Source organism: Haplochromis burtoni, unplaced genomic scaffold, assembly GCF_018398535.1.
Source record: "Haplochromis burtoni strain Fernald_Lab_line unplaced genomic scaffold, NCSU_Asbu1 Contig_159, whole genome shotgun sequence".
Lineage (NCBI taxonomy): Eukaryota > Metazoa > Chordata > Actinopteri > Cichliformes > Cichlidae > Haplochromis > Haplochromis burtoni.
Genome location: NW_024582520.1, coordinates 162,870 through 184,595, shown reverse-complemented (window position 1 = coordinate 184,595; position 21,726 = coordinate 162,870). Strand labels below are relative to the sequence as shown.

Sequence of the window (21,726 nt, the reverse complement as noted above, 5' to 3'; positions counted from 1 at the left end):
CCATAATCGTCTCGTATTCAGAGAAAATATTGCGCGTTTCGTATTGAGGTGAAAAGGAACAGTTTGTCCTGGACTTCAGCTACAATAAAAAAGACACAAAGCTGGAGTTATTCTGTGTTTACGCTGCACAGCTGCCTCTTCTCCTCTCATCCTCTCTAGCTCTCTCTCCTGTTTCTACTTCAATCTTGAAACTGATCAATGATCAGCTGATCGGCTTTTCTCTCTTGTTTGTTTATTGCTCACTTTGCGCCGAAAGAGGAAACCAGCGGATGTCGTGGTAAACAACAGCAGCACGTTTAAGCTGATCCAGCCCTGTAAGCAGCTCATCTGCAGTCTGGTGTTACCTACATCTTCCTATTCAGAAGGCAGAATTTCCGAGTTCTGAGTACAATCGAAAGCACCACGACTGCAGTTTTTGTGTTGGATGTAAAAAGCAGGCTAGGATAGAATCAGGCGTGGGATTTCTCTCGTGGAAATGTGCACATTATTTTTTCCTTTCTATTGGTAGGTGGCACAGTGCACTGTGGCAAGTAAGCAAGCTAGAAGACTGTCAATCTCGCTGGATATCCAGTTACGGAAGCAACACATTAACAAGAGAATTCTGAGAAAACCCAAAGTTACTTTCCCTAGTAACTAGTTACTCTGAAAGTAACGAGTAACTTGAAGTAACTGAGTTACTTTTGATAGAAGTAACTAGTAATGTAGCTAAGTTACTAATTTAAAGTAACTTACCCAACACTGGTTAACATGCCACACAGGACATGGACAAGATTTTTTTTAAATTGTCATTGTAAGTGGGCTAAACCAGTTAATTAAAAGTCGTCTAACATAAATGCTGTAATTTGATTATTTTAATAAGCTGTAACTTGCATGGATTGGATGCTGGCGTGACCACAGTGCACACGTCTGCTGCTGCTCACAGTGGTCCAAGGGACGCTCAGGGAGTTGGTGTGCTTGCTCAGACACATGAAACAGAGGGAACATTGGTGTGCAGTCCTGGTGGATTTTAGCAGCTGTGTGAGAGCAGGGCAAAAATAAATACACTCACCTGCCACTTTGTTAGGTACGCCTCTTCAACTGCCCATGACACAAATGTCTAATCGGCCAATCGTGTGGCAGCAGCTCACACACGGTGAAGACGACCTGCTGAAGTTCAAACTGAGACGATGAAGATTTCGGTGACTGTGCTGTGGTTCTTTGGGCCCTTTCTATGGTGTATTGATAATCATGTGCTTTTGTGCTGAGGTGTTTTTTCTTTTATCAAACTGTTCTCCCACTAGGAGCTCAGTCTGAGTGGAGTTTTTTTTTTCTCCTCCTCTTACCTCGTGTAATGTATTTTCGTTGTTTTTTCCTATCAGCCTACCTTCTGACATGTCTGCCCAATGTGATGTTTGTGTATAGTTGGTCAGAAGGTTCCTTTGTGAGTGCGCATGCGCCATTAGCGTGCTGCCTGCTGTAACCCCTAATTTCCCTCGGGATGAATAAAGTATTCTGATTCTGATTCTGATTCTGATTAATACCAACAGATTCAGGTGGTGGCCGTTTTTCAGTAAAATCAGTTCATCTCTTCTCTCGTGTGGTCTTTATTTGGCGTTAAGCTCCTAAAATCTCCATGTAAATGTAAGCTAGGCTGTTCTTCCATTATTCAGCTTCCTGTGATAGCAGAGTGAAGGCCTGCTGCTGCAGGAGGTGGGAGTGCACATGTTTCTGTGTCACTACAGGAGGAAAATGATGTTACTATGGTTATTGGGATGTCGATACGTCACTGAGTGACGTAAACCTGACCCGCTGCTCCTATAACATGAGGATGTTTTTGTCGTGAATGATGAATTTATTGAAAATAATCCTTTTTATGAATAATGACCTCACCATAGACCATTTTGTTCTGACGTCTCGCTTCCGTCCGCCGTCCTTACGTTTAGGCGTTTCCCTTTACGTATTGACGTCATCGCATCGCTTCTTCCGCTGCCGGCAGAGTGGACGTGAGGAAGAGAAGAAAAAGCAGAAGAGGAACAAACGTCGAAACGAGCGCAGGTTGTTTGTTTTTATGAGAAACATTTCCCGCTGAGAAGAGTAAAAGCTCCAAGTTCGAGAACCGCGAAAGAACACCGGCTGCAGGTAGGTTTGAAGCCGGCCGGAGCGGCTGGATAACGGCGGCGCGCTCTGTTAGCTTCAGTGTTAGCATGTAGCTAGAACCGTGCGATCCCGGAGCCTCGGACCGGGCACCCCGGGACCGAGCTCCAGCTCTGGCAGCTGCCGGTACGGTGACGGTTTAAACCGCTATTAACGGCTCTTATCCGAGGAGGTTTGACTCAATAATGGCCGAGGCTAACGGGAGCTAACCGGGCGGTGCTTCAGGGCGGGGGGGCGGACCGCCTGCAGGTCCGGGAGGTGACTGACTCAGCCGGCCGGTGTGGGCGCGTTTAGCCGATGACCGAGCTTTCTAATATTAACACAGATAGCGGAGCTCGGCCAGTGTCTTCCCAGTGAGCCGGACGCTGACCCGTTCGGTGCTTGGAGCCGCGGACCTGACGTTGCTGATCACCGCTAATGTTAGCAGCGTGTGGCTAACGGTCACTTCCTCACAGCTCAGGAGCCCGGCCTCATCTGGTCAGCTACAGGGGCCACTGCCCACCTTTAAAACTTTATTTTTGGTCCTCTGAATAAAGAAAACGAAAATCTGTATTTAACAGCAAAGATAAAACCAACTTTTCTTCTTTGAGAAATATGCTAATCTGCATTTACTGGAGATGATATTTGAATAATATTTGAATAAATGTTGGAAGATGGTTTGTTTGTGATAAGGAAAACAAAAAAACCCAACAAATGCGTCACTGTTACTTTCAGACTGACAACTGATGGTTGTTGGCTGGGAAAGATGTCCGTTTATTAACCTTCACGACCTGGTTGGTACCTCACCATACGTGACTCCGCCCACTGTCTGCTCAGCTTCCTGTAAACAGCTGTAAGCATGATGACACTGTTGCTGAATCACACAAGTTTTTGTAGCAACATTCACAGTGATGTCACTAAATGAAATCAGCTGATGGACCTGTCAGTGTTTACTACCTGCCCAGGAGCATTTGCTCTGCTGTAGATTTTCTGCTGGTCATCGATGGCATTCAGCTTCCTCTCCTGAGAGGATCTCTTGGTGTGAAGGCTGCTTACAGATGACTCCTACAATAACCACGTTTTGGCCTTTAAGATGTGACAGCTGACCACATCTGTACATTGTGTAGCACTGACCTCCAGCTGCAGAGGACATACCTGAAACAGGCATCGTCGGGACTGCTGTCTGTTTAGTTTGTGATTTTTGCCGCTGACTCAGAAAACTGCGACTGCTCCTGTAGATAAAATGCTTTGAGTTTTAAATTGTGCTCATCTCGGAGGTTTGTATCTGGGTGTGCCTGCAGCCTCGTCCTCAGCGGCAGATTAAATGTTGGCCGAAGGTTGCAGCTCGTTATCTGACGCAGAGCCACAGACGGGCCTGCAAGTACGAGCAAACGCCAAAGAGTCGGTTCAGATCCACATTTCACCCGTTTCCATCACAAAAGGACAGGAAGTCGTGCTTTTTTTGTTTGTCTTGTCTGAAAAACAGAAATTCTGAGTTTACTGTGATCAAACTGCATTTCATGTCCTTTGTTCTGAAATTTGACAAACCAAAACAATTACTTTTCAGCAGATTAATTCAAAAAGTAGTCCAGTGTTTCCACAGAGTAGAGGATTTATCTAATCGGGTCATCCTCATTGACGAGGTCCTGATCGAGCAGGTTTAAAGTGACAGTAACAACCCGACGAGCTGTCGGTGTGATGGCCACCATGTAAGTGTGTGTGTGTGTGTGTGTGTGTGTCTGTGTGGTCAGGTGACCGACGATGGCTGTGAACGTGTACTCGACCTCAGTGACCAGCGACAACTTAAGTCGCCATGACATGCTCGTGTGGATCAACGAGTCTCTACAGATGAACCTCACCAAGATAGAAATGCTGTGCTCAGGTAAGCGAGGACTTTCAGCACTCTTTGTGCCGTTCTCTTAAATCTGCAGCTCGCCGAGGGACCGCCTTCATATTTGACACCTAAACGTACGTCAGGTGATGATCAGATTAGTCTACAAACCCTATTCTGACCCTTTCAGGTCACCGTTGAACAGATTCAGTCACACTAACCTTTCTGTGGCCTCACGCTCTTCTCGTCTCCGTATCCTGAGGCGTTAGCATGTGACTTCTATCACTGTGTGGGTTACATCACACAGCGAACAGGAAAGAGACGATTAAAGCTATTTCTAAAATCAAACGTGCAGTTTGTCAGTTTTGATTTCTTGTGGTGTGTGACGCCGCCGTTGACGCGGTGTTTCCTCTCCGCCTGTAGTCAAAGTGTTTCCTGTGTCCAGGTGCTGCTTACTGCCAGTTCATGGACATGCTGTTTCCCAACTCTGTGCCTTTGAAGAAAGTGAAGTTCGGGGCCAAGCTCGAGCACGAGTACATCCACAACTTCAAGCTTCTGCAGGTGGCCTTCAAAAAGATGGGCGTCGACAAAGTAAGTCATGCTCATTGATGAGTTTCTGTTGGCGGCGACGCACAATCCTCAGATGTTGAGACCATCCGTTTCACAGATGCAGACAATAATAATAACGTGTTTAAACGTTTCTGTTTGACGACTGAAATCGTGTTCGTACGGATGCAGACCGCACCGCTCTGTCGTGAAGCCGTTTTGCTCGCGGTACATCACGTCGCTGGTTCTTTACCTCGCAGCATGAAGAGAGACGCCTGCTGCTGTGAACTGATCTCATATTAAAACATGAAGGATTACCACCTTCCTGTGGTTTCCTAGTGATGGTCTTTTGTTGTGAAGCAGCCGCAGGAAGCATTGGCGTAACTGGAGCAGGGGTGTGTTCGGCCTGAGCGACGTGAATCACTCTGAGGATTAGCGAGGATTTGGTTTCTGTGGGAAATCCACAGCTAATTACATGCTACACTGTTCCTGCCACAGTGAAGTCGTTCAGCTGAAGCGAGGACACAAGTCCTGCGTACAGCGTGAACGCAAGGAATTGCGGCTGATCCCGGCTGACCCCCGGCCTCTAAGCGCTGTTCTGCAAAGACGCCACCACTGACGCCACGCCCACTTTCTCGGAGCTGAGAGCAAACGAGTGCCCTCCCGATCTCTGAGCTCAGTAAACGCTTACCTGATGACTTTATGCTCTCAGTCCGAATGAATAAAGGATGAAGTTCAGGAAGTGATGGTCCCATTAGAGCAGCAGAGGAGTGAGGACATGTTGGTGCGGCTCAGGAAATGTCCCAGCGAGCTTTGAACGTGCACATTTGCTTTGTATTTCTTTTTACTAACGCTATTTAAAAGCTTTAAAGACAGTGCAAACATAAAGGCAGCGGAGGAGCGCGGCGCTCCCTCGCCAACAGCTGTGATCTGTAACCAAACACCTGTTCTTACAGCAGTGTGTGAATCAGACCGGACTCGCTTTGTGCTCGGCTCGCTGCACATCTTTGAGGGTTGAAAAAAGCTCCTCAAACCTTTGAAAGTCTCTGTTTGACTTTGTCTCTTTTATTCGCATTAGTGGAAGTTTCTTTGTTTCTGGTGCTTCCTGTTCTCTGGTCTTTTTAGCAAACTGAGCTTCATTAATGTCGGCTCAGTTTGTCCTCTGGATCCAAACGTGTTTCTTTCGGGATGATCTCTGAGCTCCTTCCAGAAGGTTTTTAACTCTGTGCGCTTCAGACGTGTGCAGTCCAGAGAGCTGCAGAGACGATCCTGCTGCAGCTCGACGGGCGGAGACGAGAACGTTGAATTCATGACTCTTCGTGACGAGGCGCTTGTTTGGAACGAGAGGTGGTGGTGAGCTGGTGCAGAAACAAACCTGAGGTCTGATTGTTCTGAACGGTTAATTTCATTCTGGCAAATGACAAAACGGAAAGAATGAACATGTCAGGTGGGGGGACTCGAGGGCCGGCGTTATCAGCTGATGTAAATGGCTAAATAATGTCCACCAGAGGTCTGGTCGTGAACTAATCATTTGATTCAGGTGTGCTGACCCAGGCTGAGATCTAAAACCAGCAGGACACCGGCGCCCGAGGCCTGGAGTTGGACTCCGCTGCTGTAGATGGTTTAACGGGACTCTGTGTCGGTCCAGGGTGGGACTAATATGATGTCCGTCGAACTTTAAATGTCAAAGAGACAAAAGTGATGAAACTTGAGTTTTTATGTAAACCCTGCAGTCAGAGCGCTGCTAACAGCCTGGCGCCATTTCTCCGTCTCTTCCAGATCATTCCGGTGGACAAACTGGTGAAGGGGAAGTTCCAGGATAACTTCGAGTTCGTACAGTGGTTCAAGAAGTTCTTCGACGCCAACTACGACGGAAAGGAGTACGACCCCGTGGAGGCGAGACAGGGGCAGGACGCCATGCCCACGCCCAACCCCGCCACGTCAGCCCTCAACAAACCACCCAAAAAGGCCCTCAATCAAGGTAAGAGCCGACACGTCTGATTGGTCAGATTTCAGATGGGTGACGGTTACAGACGGGTTTAGAAGTGCTGAAGTTTTGATCGTGTCGCTGACCTTCTAATTTCTCCTCAGCTCCTCAGAGGCCCCCCGTGGCTAAGGTGGCGCCCAAGGTGGCTCCGGTCAGTGCGAAGAAGGCGGGGACGGGAGGAAACGACGAGGAGGTGGCTGAGCTCATCAATGAGGTCAGAGGGCAGACTGTCGCCTCTGTAAGGATGACGGCGAGGCGAGGAGTGCTGATCAGGTGTCTTTATCTTCGTCCACAGATGGAGATGCTGAAATCCACCATCCAGGACATGGAGAAGGAGAGAGACTTTTATTTTGGAAAGCTGAGGAACATCGAGCTGATCTGCCAGGAGAAGGAAGGCGAGGGCGACCCGACGCTGCAGAGGATCGTCGACATCCTCTACGCCACAGACGTGAGTGATTAGCTTTCAATAATTCATGTATCACGTGGCTAAATTACAGAACTGGAGGATCCATTTTTACTCTGCAGCTCAGATATGACACACCAGACATCCCTCACACCTGATTGGCTGAAATGCGCTCCGTGTTCCTCACAGGAAGTGCCATTTGTTGCAGTGTGAACAGCTGCTGTGGATTCTTGCAGAGGCATGCAGCTCACTGTGCCAGCCTCCCACGCTGCTGCTTCATTTACACACATGTATCATTATTGTGTTTATGCAGATTAATGTTGTTTTTTTAAATGCGCTCTTGAACTCGTTGGTGTGGTTTGTGGCTCTCGGCCGCAGGCGATGCCAAAACTTCCAAAAGCTCCTCGGGAAGGATCCTAAACACACGTCGGCACTTTGACTGTAAACACATTTAAAAAGTGCTTCTTCACTGGACACACACACACTTTCATTTGATATAATGCAGCACGGCACATGATTGGTTTGTAGTGCAAACCGGAAGTGACATTTCGTGCTGAGCCTAAAACTGTGTCCCGTCTGCGTTTGTCTCCAGGAGGGCTTCGTCATACCGGACGCTGAGGATCAGGAGGAGTTTTAATATTCAAGACTGCAGCAACGTTTCTCGTAGACGTCCTCGCCCACCAACCCGCCTCCACACCCCGATCAAGCCGAGCCTTTGGTTTTTATATCCAGCGCTGAACCCGGTCTCAGCTTGACCCCCCCCCCTCCCCCAAAAGTACCTGCTGGACTTCTCCTTCGTCTCGCCTTCGACAAACATCCTTTACCGCGAAGCCTCGGCCCCGCCTCCCCCTGTTACTCCATCTTTCCCAAAACCGGATGGTGCCAACAAACATATCTGGTGTTTGTAACGAACTTTGATTTGAAAACACGGTGATGATGTTCTCTGTGTGTGTGTGTCTGTCTGTGTGTGTTTGAAATGAAACGTGGAGATCCTCCTCCGCAGACCCGGCCGACCTCCCAAACTAATCCCGACACATTCCGAGCGAACCCGCTGAGGGTTTGTGCAGGTTTAGTCTGGGACGCGGCGCCGCCGGCTCGTCTGCTGGCCTTCTTCCACCATCTTTATTTGTGCTGAGCTTTTGTAAATTGATGCTCCTGTTCTTCACGCCTCCCACCTCTCTCCACTGGTTGTGTTTTTGTGTTTGGCACGTGTTGTTCACCTTTCTGATCGCAGCCACGTCAGCGCAGAGATTTTTCCCTCACACTGAAAATGTTCCTGGTAGCACATCGGACACGTCAGGCTTCCTAACAAACTGCAGGACGTGTTTGCGTTTGGCAGCCTTCTGATCAACACGACAATGTTTAGTAAAAAAGAACCAAACCAGATTGCTTTGTCTGTTTCCTGCAGCGGCCCTTACACATCATGGAAAATCCAAATGCTGTGCGCTCCAGGGCAGAGGGTGGGGTACCTCCACCCTCAGGCTGTGCTGTCACTGACTCCGCCCCTCTGATGCACTCGCTGTAACCTTAAACGACCCCCTCTTTGGTTTGCACAGTAGTCAGCTCGTCTTCAATCTGTGCGCGCGGTTTAAAAGCCTGTCCGGCTCTTTCGGGCTCGCGGCCGATTGGGTCTGTCTGCGGACGCTCCCTGTTAGAGTTCGGCGTGTCCTGCGTCGGGGTTTAAGCGTATTGCTTAGCGTGCTGAAGGAAGCGCGTGGGAATCACTGCGAGTCTGCATACACGTCCCTGCAGCGCTGTCGTGGGTCTGACTGGAGCCCAGTTTCTGAAATGTTCCATCGATGGCCTTAATCTTTCTTTCTTTACTGTGTGTGTGTGTGTGTGTGTGTGTGTGTGTGTGTGTGCACTGTTTGTGCGTTTACTGTCAGTCTGGAGGTCGTTGTGGGGAAACGCTCGGCGTCCGTCTTCCATCAAACGCTCCCAAAAGTGTCCGGCTGAGGCTCGGTCCGCTCTCCTGCTTGTTGCCTTCAGCGTCTCCGATCTTTTCGTTTCTCCATCTTTTTCAGAATGTATTTTCTGGAAGAGCGGGCGGAGCCTCGGAGCCTCGGGGCGGGGTTACCGGCTAGTTTTTTGGTCTGTGCTGCAGCACGTGTTGCTTTCGGACCCGAGGAGGAAAACTGAAGTAGTCTCCTAGTTTAAGTTGTAGTCTGGCTTCTGATTAATGCGACTGATGTGAAAGTTCATAAAGGCACAAAAGCAGGTTTGAAAGCTCTGCAGGGATCTCTCTTTCCAGAAGAATGTGATCCACGCAAAAGAAAAAGCACTCGTGAGCCGTTTTATGCAGGAACTATTTCCCTCTGCCGTCTCCATCCGCCGGTTACAGCTCTCTCACGGGCGGAGGGACCCGAGTGTGGTTTTGGGTTTCTTTCTGGAAAGAGACATTTCTGCATTCTTGAAAAAAATCAACGAACTTTTTAATTTTTTATTTGTTTGCGTTTCTTTTTTTTCTAATTTTATTTTTTGCGTGTGCCGTTTAGCTCCGTCATAGTGACGAGTGGGCGGAGTTAAAACAGGCGGATCAGAAGCCCTGGCGGCCGGGCAGAGGTGGTGGAGATGGGTGGGGGTGAAGACAATTAAACATTAAACTTTACGTGAACTGTATTTTGGCACGTTTGTCCGAATGAATTTGTTGAAACTTTTGCTGGCGTCACGTTAAAGCTGGTGGCGTGAGGAACTGGAGGCGGAGCTTCCCTAGAGACTGACCCCATTAAGGCCCGCCCCTCCAAACCAGTAAAAACCTTCAGTAAAATTCACACGAAGCTCTGAACTGTTAGGAAAAAAACACGTCGGCGTGGAACTGTGACTTTCTGTCTAAATCTTGTTTTGAGGGGATTAGAGGAGCAGGAAGTGAGCTTGGGTTTGGTCTAAAGAATGCTCGTCTGTGCTCGGAGGTATTTGATGTTGAACCGAAACAGCAACAGCATGGCGGCATTGCTGCGTCCACACTTACCGCTGTCTTCAGTAGCATAAACGTCTTCTTCAGCCGCTGACCCTCCGCCATGTTGGGCTCTCAGCAGCACAGCGTTGGTAGAAAAGAGGTAATGGTTCTATTCTTCCACCCCTGTGGTCCCAGTAGCCACTCCAGAGCTGGTACGGAGCATCTTCACCTGGACACAGCTGCTCTGTTCTTGGAGAACCTCTGAGGGCGAGGTCCCAGCATCACGCTGGTGGAAGAGCGGCGTTACTTCCTCCGCACTGCCAACATCAGGTGATCAGGTTACCGGCGCTTCTGTCTTTGTGCTGAGAGTTTTTTTTTTTCACTTCTGAACGCGGACTGCGGTCTGCTGGAACGATAATAAGTGTGTCACTGTAAGCGTTAGAAGGACTGTGGTGGTGTTTCATGTCTGACTGGTACAGAACGTGTCTGAGCGAAGGGAAATACTCGCTTTAAAGGTAATGATGCTTGACTGACCTCTGACCTCTCTCCCCTTTTAACGCTCTGTGCCGATAAGCGTGCACGCCGCGGGCCAAGCGGCACCCGAGTCTTCTCTGTCCGGGCTTCTCTGTGTTTGTTATACTTCTTTAATAAAGTTTCGTACAGACAATAAAACAGTATTTCCACGCCTGAGTCGGCTGTTTCTCCTCCTTTCCACAGAATCGCGCTCCAACTTGGCGATGACAGGAAAACAATCCTTCAGGTGTTTGTTAAAAACCACTCAGAGAGGCAGCAAAGCTATGATGGGTTTTTTTGGTCTGCTGGGTTTTGAGTCTTAACATCTGCAGGAGGTCCAGATGTTCTCCTGAAGCAGCGATGGTGTGAGTCACAGCAGGAGCTGAGCTCACTCCTCTGCTCTTCCCAGATGTGCCTCTAAGCTTCCAGCTGCTGATGTGAGCTCTGAGACGACGAGGCTCTTTCTGCTCTGTCAGCAGTGAGTGGATGATGATGAGCTACAGATATGTTTCAGGTTCGATTCTCAGTTAACGCTGATAATCACAAAGATCTTGAATCCTTAAAGGCCAAAAATGTACATGTGTTTGTAAAGGTCTCCACAGCCACCACCTGAGGCTGGCCTTGTTTTAACTGGAGGAAAGCTTTGTAGTGTTTATGCACTGGTGTGTGAAGCGCATCTGTGGTGTGAACGTCACGAGAGCGTCCGTGTTCAGGTTGCTGCTGGGGGGTTTCAGGACCAGCCGAGCATCGTTTAAGCCTACTCAGGGTGGTTGCTGATGGCTTGTGACGGCGTCAGAGGAATACTCTATGAATCCCAGATTTCCGACATCTCAAAGCTAAGACCAAACTGGTTTCCTCACCATGACGATTAGTTCGCTGTCCTCGGACGACCTCCGCAGTCACAGATCTCAGTCCAGCAGAGCAGCTTCGGGATGTTCAGGAGATTCTCATTATGGGTGCTGCAGCTGTATGATGTCATGATGATGTCATGTCACCAGAATATATTGTTGAATCTGAGCCAAGAAGTATTAAAGGGGGTCCAGCCCAGTACTACCAAGGTGTACCTAATAAAGTGGCTGGTGAGCCGATTACAGTATAATATCCTGATAACATTTACATTTACAATAATTGATTACACAGCGGTGGAGAGTAGACTTCATCACAGTAGATGTCTTTCTGAAAGCGCTGTAACTAAGTTTAAGAATATAATCCACCCACTGTTATGACTTCAATGCCCTGTACCAACACACAGCAGAGCAGCTATCTGAACGCTACCCCAACAGAGGTCGATTATCTTGTTAATAATTTCTCCTCCTCACTACGTACGACTCTGGATACTGTAGCTCCTGTGAAAACTAAGGTCTCTAATCAGAAGTACCTGACTCCGTGGTATAATTCTCAAACACGTACCCTAAAGCAGATGACTCGTAATCTGGAGAGGAAATGGCGTGTCACAAATTTAGAGGATCATCATTTAGCCTGGAGAAATAGTTTGCAGCTTTATAAGAAAGCCCTCCGCAAAGCCAGAACATCTTACTATTCATCACTGATTGAAGAAAATAAGAACAACCCCAGGTTTCTCTTCAGCTCTGTAGCCAGGCTGACAAACAGTCAGAGCTCTGTCGAGCCACCGCTCATCCTACAGAATAAAAACTGATTAGGAGGAGACTGAGTGATAAATGTATAATTAAAGATTTTTCTCTTTCACGAGGATCAATAACGGGTCATGAGCTTCTGAGACCGCTCTCCTCAGAGAAATGCTGTCTCAGAGAAATGCTGCCGGATTGACTCAAATACTTAAAAAATAAATAGATAAAAAATATGATATGAGGGACTGCTGTAATACACAGCTGTGCCCACAAGGGTGCAGCATTGGACCGTTATCAATAATCTAAGGAAAAATGAAACTAGCCTCAAAACACCACCCTTCCATTCACTTCCGCTTCTGGAATTGCAAAATATATTTGAGTAATTCTAAGGATGAAGCTCTGTCACAGGTAAACTTAAAACGCATGGATTGAACACAAAAAAGTTCCATAAGTTCCATAAGAGTTGGATTCACCGTGCAACACCATCTGTCCGACTTGACGGTCATTAGAATCACATAAATTCTGTTTTTGGCTTCTAAACTGGATTTCCATTCATCGCTTTACCTATTTCTCATTTTCCCAGCACAATGTAAGTTCAAGACTTTTGCACAGTACCGAGACTGAGCCAAAATTGAATAAATAAAACTTTTACTATCTTATACCCTGTGTGAGAAGCACTTGAATGCAGCACCAGCCCTGTTTATTATTGTTAGTACTGTAAATTCTTACAGTTCCGTGCGTCCGCGAATCAGCGGTGATCTCTGATTGGCTGCCCCTGGAGCCAAACAGGGCTCAGCGCCACACGCTTTCCTGGAGCAGAAGAAGAAAAAGAAGGAGCTGCGACCTGTCAGCTCAGAGACGAAACCCTCTCAGCGGCTCCTTCGGAGAGTCCACACAGGCTCTGCTCGGCCAGAGGTCCAACTGCTGCCCACATTTATCCAGAACACACTTTACACGCTGAAGCGGGAGGAATCTTCTGCGCACGCGTGTGAATTCTCTTTCTCCTGAAGGCTGTTAGCTCAGCGCGTTAGCCTGTTAGCTGCTCCGTGTCCGCTCTGCAGGACTTTCCTCGAGAGGAGCGGACAGAGTCCACGGGAGCTGCACCCACACTCACCTGGGATCCGGTTTACAGACGCACCTGCGAGTTTACGGTCCAAGCTCGGCTTCTGCACATAAAGTCTGAGCGGAAGCTCAACAAAAAAAAAAAGCTCCTGCAGAACAAGGAAGTCTAAATGAACTTTGCTGCTAGCCGTTAGCTGGCACCCTGCTAGCCTCGTAGCCACCATTCATTAATTGCAGCTGAAGGACACCTGCCCGCTAGACCCGTTGTTTCTTTTGGAAGCTGAGCTCACGGCTCGAGTTTCAGACATGATCCCTGAGAAACCCCCGCAGGAGAACGTGTTCCACGGCTCCGAGGAGCTGAAGGAGGCTCACGTCCCGAGTTTCGACAAGTACAGAGAGCTCTACATGAAGTCCGTGGACAACCCGGACGGTGAGTCTCCTCAAAACGGTAGCTCAGGTAGCAAAGACGACACCTGCGACCCCAGGTGACACAGGTGATGGGTCAGGGTTAAAGCAGAAGTGCAGAAACGTCATCGTACAGTCAGCTAAACTTATAAAGTGTGAATGGGCAGGTGCAGATAGTCCGGGAGTGCACGCGCACCGGGGTGGAGTGTAGACCTGTCTTCATGTACAGATGCACCGCTCCCTGCGCGTGCCCTCTGTGCTCTCCTTTGATCTGTGACATTTTCCGCTCTTTGGTTTGGATTCAAGCGATCAGGCAGGTGCAGTGACATCATAGCCAGAGACCATGGAGACCAATTTAGTCTTACCAGTTAGCTGAAAACCACAAATCCAACTTTTAAAAAGATGAAATGGATTAAATACAAAAAGAAACACAAGATTTTGGGTGTGAAAGCTGCAGTTCCTCTAGTGACCAGCGGAGGCGCCAGCACTGAGTCGGTACCCATAGTCCCAGAACTGGACCTCTGGATCGTGTTTGTGCTGTTGGAGCCTTTTGGAGCTTTGTAATGACATCATGTGACCAGTAATGTCTGCTGTGAGGTCACTGCACTAATCATCTGAGAAGGCGGTGCTCCGGGTTGATGCACTAATACGGTCCAAGGATGCAGCTTGGTGACCGCACAGCATTTGGTGATACCTTTGACTCCACCCTCTCATCCACATGTGGTCACCTCTGGAAACACAACGGCGTGTTGGCATCGTGGCTACGCAGGCTGCTGTTAAAGCCGTCAAAGTTTAGTGAGGGTGACAATGAATGATCCAAGCATTTATGTAATCCATTTATTGTAATGGGAAACAACTTTGATACCAATAGGCCGAAGAAGCTGAAAAGGTTCAGCATCTATAAAATTAAACATGTAGCAGAGTGTCACATAAAACCATGCAAAGCTGCTCAGCTGAGTCCAAGAATAAAACCAGCGAGCTGGAAATGAGCAGCATTTTAAAAATCCACAGTTCTCTGGATGAAATACTCCAGTTTTCAGGACCTTTTTCTTTTTTCATCAGACTGAATATTTCTGGACTCATGTCATCTTTGTTCTGTTTCAGAAGCTAAATGACCGCTTGGGCAAAAATAACATGAAACTGCTCTTTATGACTTGAAAGAAAGTTTTGCTGTTCTGTTTGTAATAAGTGTAGTTTAGTGTAACCCATAGACATGAACTTTGAGATTATTTTAGTTTGGTGGCAGTAAGGAAGTAGTTTTACCTGCTCAGGTGGTTTCCTGGAGGGAGGTGTGTAAAGCATGATATCAGCCGGTCTGTGCTGCAGGCTTCATGCACAGATGACAGTTTTTAGAGGAAAACGTTGCAAAGCGGCGTCTGGCTGCAGCAGCAGCTGTTAAACAGTTTAACCTGAGCTGGTTGATTATTAACAGTGATTAAAGCCGGCTGTTTATAGGCTCTGCTGTAAGCGACACCTTTTCAGGTGTGTGTGTGTGTGTGTTAAAAACAAACTGTAAACACATCAGAGCAGTGCGTCAGGAGGGCAGACATATTTAATATGAACTGTATTTGTAACGAGCATAAACTCTGTACTTGGAACAAACTGTCCTCAGGAAGAACAACAGGGCGTAAAATACTGTAACACGGCGGTTACAATGTAACCACGCAATGATGTGATACAACAAAGAGAAGAATAAATGGTACCAGGATGTTACTGCGGTAATAATACAGTGTAAGGGTACATTGGTATTTCCACGCTAACGATGATGTCACAGACGGAGTGATGCTCGTGGTGATGGAAGATGCGTCGGGGTGTGTAACTGAAGGAAACGCAACCCCATGTTTATTCACTGTTTGTTGTAATAGTCGTACAGTTCATGTGCAAACTGATGCGTCTCCCTCTGATCGCTCTTACTTCCTGTCCCGCAGAGTTCTGGGGCGACGTTGCTAAGGACTTCTTCTGGAAGACCAAGCACACGGGTCAGTTCCTCGACTACAACTTTGATGTGACCAAAGGAGAAATCTACATCAAGTGCATGGAGGGAGCGTCCACCAACATCTGCTACAACCTGCTCGACCGCAACGTCCACGAGAAGAAGCTCGCCGATAAAGTCGCCTTCTTCTGGTCAGTGTGTGTCTGTGATTTCAGCAGATCTATGAGCGCACGGTTATGCAGGCGTGCGTGTGTGTACTCTGATCAAGAGACCCCCCCCTAATAAATAACTAAAATAAAATTAGCACTGTTAGCTGTGTTCTTATCTCTGGGTCCTGTAAACTGGTGAGTCGGGGTAAACAGCTGGAGAACAAAAACCAGTTTCATCTCATGACGGTTGTCGGGCCAGCAGGACTCTCCCTCTGAACTCACTCGGCGTCTCAGCTGAGTCTGCTCGTCCGCCCTGAGGACAGAGAGGCACGACTCCAGTCCCTGACCCCGGCAGACACGTGCAGGCGGGGGCTGGTTCATGGGTGGGGGCGACATCGTGAATCTCAGGTGTGAATAAAGCCAAACAGACGCGAGTTTCTCCATCAGTCTTACCTGCACTGGCACAAAGCAAAGGTGTGACTGCTGTTTGGTTGCTACAGTGAGCCAGCACACGACCAGTGAGGAGCGACCTTATCCCAGATGTTTGTGTTACAGACGCCAAAACATTAAATGCAAGTGGAATAGCTTAATCAGAGCAATGAGTTAAAAATGATGATAATGCAGGAACTCGGCGAATAAAATAACACTTGCATAGAAATAATATGTAAAAGCTCATATTTAAAAAAAAAAAAAAAAAGGAAATACGAGATTCTGGAAAAATATAAACAACAGGCTCAAATATATAAAATATTAAAAATGCTTTTGGCCTCTGAGTAGCTGCATCTTGTTCTCACGACCTTTGAACTTTGGCTGTCATGTCCAAGCCAGCCATTCGTTCTTGGGGCTGATACAACACTAACAGTAGCAGGACCGAGCACGGGCACATGGTACACCGCCGTCCTCTTGTCTCCGTCTCTCAAACAGATTGTGTGGTTGGGTTTATCAACCATGAATCTGAAACGAGTGACGTCACTGAAGCTCACAGCCTGAGGAGGAAGAAAATGTTTCATCTTCACGTCAGAATAAAAATGATTTAAGTCTGAGAGACTTGAACATAAATGGCATTTTAGATAAGCCAGCTCTGCCCTCTCAGGCTTCCTTTCATCGTTGCGTCACTGTCCTGTGGTCACAGAGGAGTGGATGCTGCGAGCAGAGCTTCTGAAAGCAGCAGCAGGTCACTGGAGAGGCCTGGAGGGCTTTTATCCACCAATCTCTGGAAAGCATCCAGAAGGTTCAGTCCAAAGTTTGCTGAGTGTCATCCAGCAGATTAATCTGGTTATTGATTAATGCTCGAAGTAATAAAATGTTTCCACACGAGTGCAGCTGATCACCTTTAAGACTCGACATTTCTGTTCCCGTGTCAGAGCTGAATTACCTGTGGGCTGCCTGCAGCAGAGAGAAATCCCTGCAGGAAGCATTAAACCTGTCACATAAATCACTGACCTCAGTTTGTTTTAGAGGATTTAAACTGAAAATGCTCAGGCATTAATAACAAAGCAGTGAGAAGCGAGTCTAACATGTCATGTTTTTAAAACTCCAGGCTTGACTTCACAGTTTCATTCGATTTAGTTTTATTTATCCAACAACAGTCGCCTCAAGGTGATACCGAGAAAACCCAACAATCATATGACCCCTATGAGCACTTTGGTGACAGTGGGGAAGAAAAACTCCCTTTTAACAGGAAAAACCTCCGGCAGAACCAGGCTCAGGGAGGGGCGGGGCCATCTGCTGTGATTGGTTGGGGTGAGAGAAGGTTTGACGCCCCTGATGTCAGAGGCTCCACCCACCTGTTTGTGTGGGGCAGCCAACTAGAAGGAAGCTTGCTTTAACAAGGCGGAGCTAATATAATATATTTTAATGTTTTTATCAGGGTCGTTTCAGTGCTGGTTATGGAGTCGAAGCTCCGCTGATTTTAAGGGTTTTTTGCCTTTTCCTGTATTGACCTTCTTTCCTCAGAGCGTGAGACCCTGAGCAGGTCCCCTCTGAGTGGGGAGAGGACCCGGAGCGACTGAGTCTGATCTTTGTGAGACGGTGAAAAACCTCCTCACAGCTCCTGGAGTCTCAGTGACGTTTGAGCCAAGTGTTGAAAATAAATCCAACACTGTTGTGTATTTATAGGTGTGTGTGTGTGTGTGTGTTCCTCTAACACAGGCTGCTGTGATGACTGGGCTAAGAAGCGCCGTGACCTTTTGTTGGAGTGTTTGCTTCCAGAGTGTGTGCGTTAGCTTGTTAAACACTGAAGAAGTTAACACCAGATTAGCTGCTGCTGCTCGGGAACGTGCGCAGTCCCGTTTAACGATCTAATTAAACGATGTGGCTCAAATTTAAAACAAATGATGTCAGAGGTGTTTTCTGGTCGTGCTGTAACTGCTTGCTGAGACTCCTGTATGCACAAACAGACACGTGTGCAGCTCTGAAAGTGTTAATGTGGTGGTGCTATAAATGGCCCAGCACCTCCACACAATCAGTCACGCCAGAGGGGCGTGAGCCCGACGGCGGGCACGCGGACCCGGCAGCTCGGATATCAGCCTGGAAGTGCCTGCAGAGGTCGGGACCTCAGCACAGCTGCATGCTGTGAGTCCCAATCAGCTGAGAGCAGCAGGCGGGTCACAGAGACCGCTCAGATATGTGAGCGGCCCTCCCACCATCACACGCTCGTGCACGCTCATGCACGTGCACACAGCAGTGTTGAAGCGCCCCTCGCTGCTGCAGACAGAGGCAGATTGGGATCCCAGCTGGTGCTGAGGTTCTGGTTGTGCAGCTGATACCAGTCCGTACTGGACGACAAACGAGCGAGAGCCAGAAGAAGCACGTTTACACCTGAAACGTGTCAAATTTATGCAGCTTTTCCCCGCCGAGCGTAACGTCATTCTTACGGCAAACACGAAGCTCTAGAAAGCAGCTGAAACGTGTTTGGTGTTAGTTTCCTGTTGTGAAAGAAACGTTTTCTTTCTTTAGCAAGTTTGTAAGTTCAACACTATGAAAGTAAAACTGACAAGTTTTCACATCTCACTGTAAAATCAGCCTTTGATCTGAAATGTATGCAACTTATTTTTAGATGTTTATTTTTAAAAATAAACCTCAATCCTGGTTTGTGCCAAATTTCATCTGCGCTCCGAACAGCAGTCAAACACTTTCAGGTGTAATGAGCAGCTGCACTACACTGAACAGAGCGACGTTCTGGGCTGGTTCCAGTTTGGAGTTGGTGAACTCAACTAGCTGAGAGATGATTCACCGGCGTCCAGGCAGCGTGGACAGCAGGTGTGTAAATGAGGCGATGTCGGTGTATCTAACAGGAGGGTGAGGGGGGCGCCTGTGTGTGTATCTGCAGGCGTGTGAGGTTGTAGTTGCAGTTTTTTGGTGCTGTTTGTAGTCGAGTTTGTCCACGTGGGATCTGAGCCACATTATTCTGTCTGCAGCCTGCAACGCTGCGAGGCGAGCTGCCAGGCGAGCTGCAGAGGCAGAGCTGTCGCAGCTCGTCCGCCTCTGTCTGCTCTAAAGGCTTCATCTCATCCCTGCAAACTGCACGCGTCTGCAGGAGAGGGAGGGAGGATGTGCCCTCGAGTGTCGCTGTTGCAAGTTCCCGAAACGGCCAGAATGACGCCGTGTTGTGAAAAAGCAGAAAGTTTTCATGAGGCAACTTCAACAATGTGAAGATTGCTCAAGACCAAGTCTGTGCCAAGACTTGGAGTTTCTGCTCTGGTTGGTTTGTGAGTTGTTTTTCTTAAAGGAACACCAAAACCGGTTTGTCCAGTCTGGGGTAAAAGGTCATTCAATCATTAGTTTCACCCAAACACAGTGTGGCTCCTTCAGGATCTATAAATATGAGAAATTGCCCAAATTTCTGCTTTGGTTGGTCGTTACATGGAGGCTGACCTTATTACACGAGTGTGCTGCTGGATGGACGTGACCTCCTGTTCTGAGAGAGCATGAACATCAGTGTTTTCCTGCACAGAGGCCTGATGAAGTCGTTGATGGCCCTCAGTTACTTTAACCTCTGGGACCGTTCAGTGGAAAACTGAATCAAAGTGCAGATTTCTGTCACGTAGTACCAGCAGCGCCGTTATCAGCCTGACTGTTCTGAGTATCACGCCTCTGCTGCTCTTTGGTGCCGCGCTGCGTGAATCCAGTGACGGTTTTTAACTTTGGCTGATTTAAAATGATGTGAAACCAGCAGCCAGCTTAGCCGAGCTAGCATTGGCTAACATTAGCTAGAGGAGAGACTGCTCAGGGTTTGATTTGATCCTGAACGACTCCTGTGCATCATGGAGCCTCCCGCCGACGCTCACTGTAACTTCCTCTCAGCTTTGTGGCCTCAGGAACGCATCGCAGAGGCTGAATGCTAACAATTACACCCTATGTTTGTGTGGAAGTTGTGTGTACGCAGTCACTGATCTCTGAGCTTAAAACAGTGCAACACAAACCAGAAACCAAGATTTTGGTCGCAAGCACAGAAATCGATGTGACGGACGTTGGCGAGCACAAAGAGCAGAGGCTTTAATCAGGAAAGTGACCGTCGAGCTCATCAGCTCGTGTGACAGGCCCGGTGTCGCGTGTTAGTGATGCGTTTCCTGATCTCAAGGTCATCGACTCTCGGAGGACGAAAGCATCGAGATGTGAGGAAACCTTACATCTTGTTGTTTGTTTTTAATGCATGTGTTGAATGCTGATTTCAGGGAGGGCAACGACCCCGGCGACGAGCTGACGGTGACCTACAGGGAGCTGCTGCAGAGAGTCTGTCAGTTCGCCAACGTCCTGAAAGCTCAGGGTGAGTTATCCGCTCGCTGGCACCGCCCCCTCTCAGCGCTCTATGAAGTGAAAGGTTTCGTTCACGATGGTTTTATGTGCTCAGATATTTGGATCAGTCATAAATCCTGCACGCTTCTCTTTTTTGTCTCCAGGCGTGAAGAAGGGCGACCGCGTGTCCATATACATGCCCATGGTGGTCGAACTGGTGGTCGCCATGTTGGCGTGCGTACGCATCGGAGCGGTCCACTCCATCGTGGTGAGCTGCAGACTCCCGTGAACACGGTGGTTTGAGTTAAAGATGGAGGCTAACGCTGGTCTGCTGCTCTCAGTTTGCAGGTTTCTCTGCAGAGTCTCTGTGTGAGAGGATCGTGGACTCTCAGTGCTGCCTGCTCATCACTGCAGGTCAGCCTCACGCACCTGCAACAAGTTCCCGCTCATTAAAGATATCCTTAAACCTGCAGGGGGGTGGTAGCAGTGTTGAGTCTCACCTTGACCTCTGACCTCCTTTGGTTGGACAATAAGCTACTCGTGGGTTGTAAAAAAGGTGAAATGGCCGAGTTAACTGGGGAGCGAGATCCAGACCCACGAAAAGCTGCTCACGCCAATCATTCCATCTTTATTGATCTCTGTCTTCACCCAGAGGTGGAGCCGGGACGCTCGCGGCGTCAGGGTGGAGCGTTTATGTTGCTCGTTTATTCGTCCTGATGATCTCATACCAAACGCGCACCTTTGAGTTCACGCTTTCACCTTTTATGCAGCGTGCACACGCGTTTCACCCACCAAGCTGGACGTGGCGGTGAAGAGAGGCGCTGGCCGAGGTGCTGAGTTGGGGCCAATATTCAGTCTTATTAGCTGGATTAGAGGGTGGTGATATAATCCAGTTAATCTGCTGCGTTATTGGCCACACACTCATTCATCCTGTAAGCAGATCATGAGGCCCGGTGCCTCTGTGGCTGCCGTTAACTGTGACCAGCACAGGTGGAGGTTCGGTAAACTGGTGCAGGCGTAGCTGCAGAGTTGATGCTTTGTTAATCCGTGTGCACGTTATCGCGAGGAAGCATCCGTCCTTAAACTAGGCGCTGAGGATTTTTAAAGCTGGGATCTTACAGTAAAGCTAAAGTTAACCTGTGACCATCACAGGTGCTGCTGCGTAAAGCAGAGCATTTCCCATCAGCTCTGCTGGAAGGGAGAGCGATTGGCTGTAGTGACGAGGATCAGACTGAAGGTGGAGCACATGGGGAGTGACTCGCTGATGGAGCTGCAGTGAAAGCTGAGCTCCACCAGTCTGATGTCACAGCTTCGGCTGTCGGGGTCCGTGTGCTCGAGTGACGCAGCAGCGTACAGAAACCACGCAGAGCATATCTGATCAGCTGACGGACCGACACGCAGGAGGTTTGACTGATTAATGGAGGATGCTGACTTCAGCTCTTTGCTGCACTAAAGCAGATTTATTACTGACATTGAGCTGAAGGAGTCCCCGGTCTGAACCCCGATTACTGAAACCAGCAACGGTTGTAATCCAGCTAATGGAGTGTGTGTGTGTGTGTGTGT

At 48.3% G+C, this 21,726-nt stretch overlaps 2 protein-coding genes across 4 annotated transcripts in view; both read left to right on the top strand.

Annotated features, from left to right (window-relative positions):
* Nucleotides 1-1,929: 1,929 nt before the first annotated feature.
* LOC102309330 (microtubule-associated protein RP/EB family member 1) lies at nt 1,930-10,458 on the top strand. The gene is made up of 7 exons (XM_005933185.3): nt 1,930-2,118; nt 3,864-3,994; nt 4,389-4,534; nt 6,269-6,470; nt 6,581-6,690; nt 6,772-6,924; nt 7,472-10,458. The coding sequence occupies exons 2-7, from the start codon at nt 3,874-3,876 to the stop codon at nt 7,514-7,516; spliced, it is 777 nt and encodes a 258-aa protein (XP_005933247.1). The 5' UTR covers nt 1,930-2,118; nt 3,864-3,873; the 3' UTR covers nt 7,517-10,458.
* A 2,201-nt stretch (nt 10,459-12,659) lies between these two features.
* acss2 (acyl-CoA synthetase short chain family member 2) overlaps nt 12,660-21,726 on the top strand; it is a 20,712-nt gene continuing 11,645 nt past the window's right edge. For all 3 annotated transcript variants that reach the window (XM_042225092.1, XM_042225091.1, XM_042225090.1), the window contains exons 1-5: nt 12,660-13,369; nt 15,273-15,468; nt 20,103-20,194; nt 20,328-20,431; nt 20,505-20,577. In XM_042225092.1, coding sequence (XP_042081026.1) covers nt 13,246-13,369; nt 15,273-15,468; nt 20,103-20,194; nt 20,328-20,431; nt 20,505-20,577 — 589 coding nt within the window. In that variant the 5' untranslated portion in view covers nt 12,660-13,245. The remainder of the gene's footprint in view (nt 13,370-15,272; nt 15,469-20,102; nt 20,195-20,327; nt 20,432-20,504; nt 20,578-21,726) is intronic.

Coding starts and splice junctions, on each gene's coding strand:
- LOC102309330 (XM_005933185.3), top strand. CDS start 3,874: ATGGCTGTGAACGTGTACTCGACCTCAGTGACCAGCGACAACTTAAGT. Junction 3,995..4,388: donor GATAGAAATGCTGTGCTCAG/GTAAGCGAGGAC, acceptor TCCTGTGTCCAG/GTGCTGCTTACTGCCAGTTC. Junction 6,925..7,471: donor ACATCCTCTACGCCACAGAC/GTGAGTGATTAG, acceptor GTTTGTCTCCAG/GAGGGCTTCGTCATACCGGA.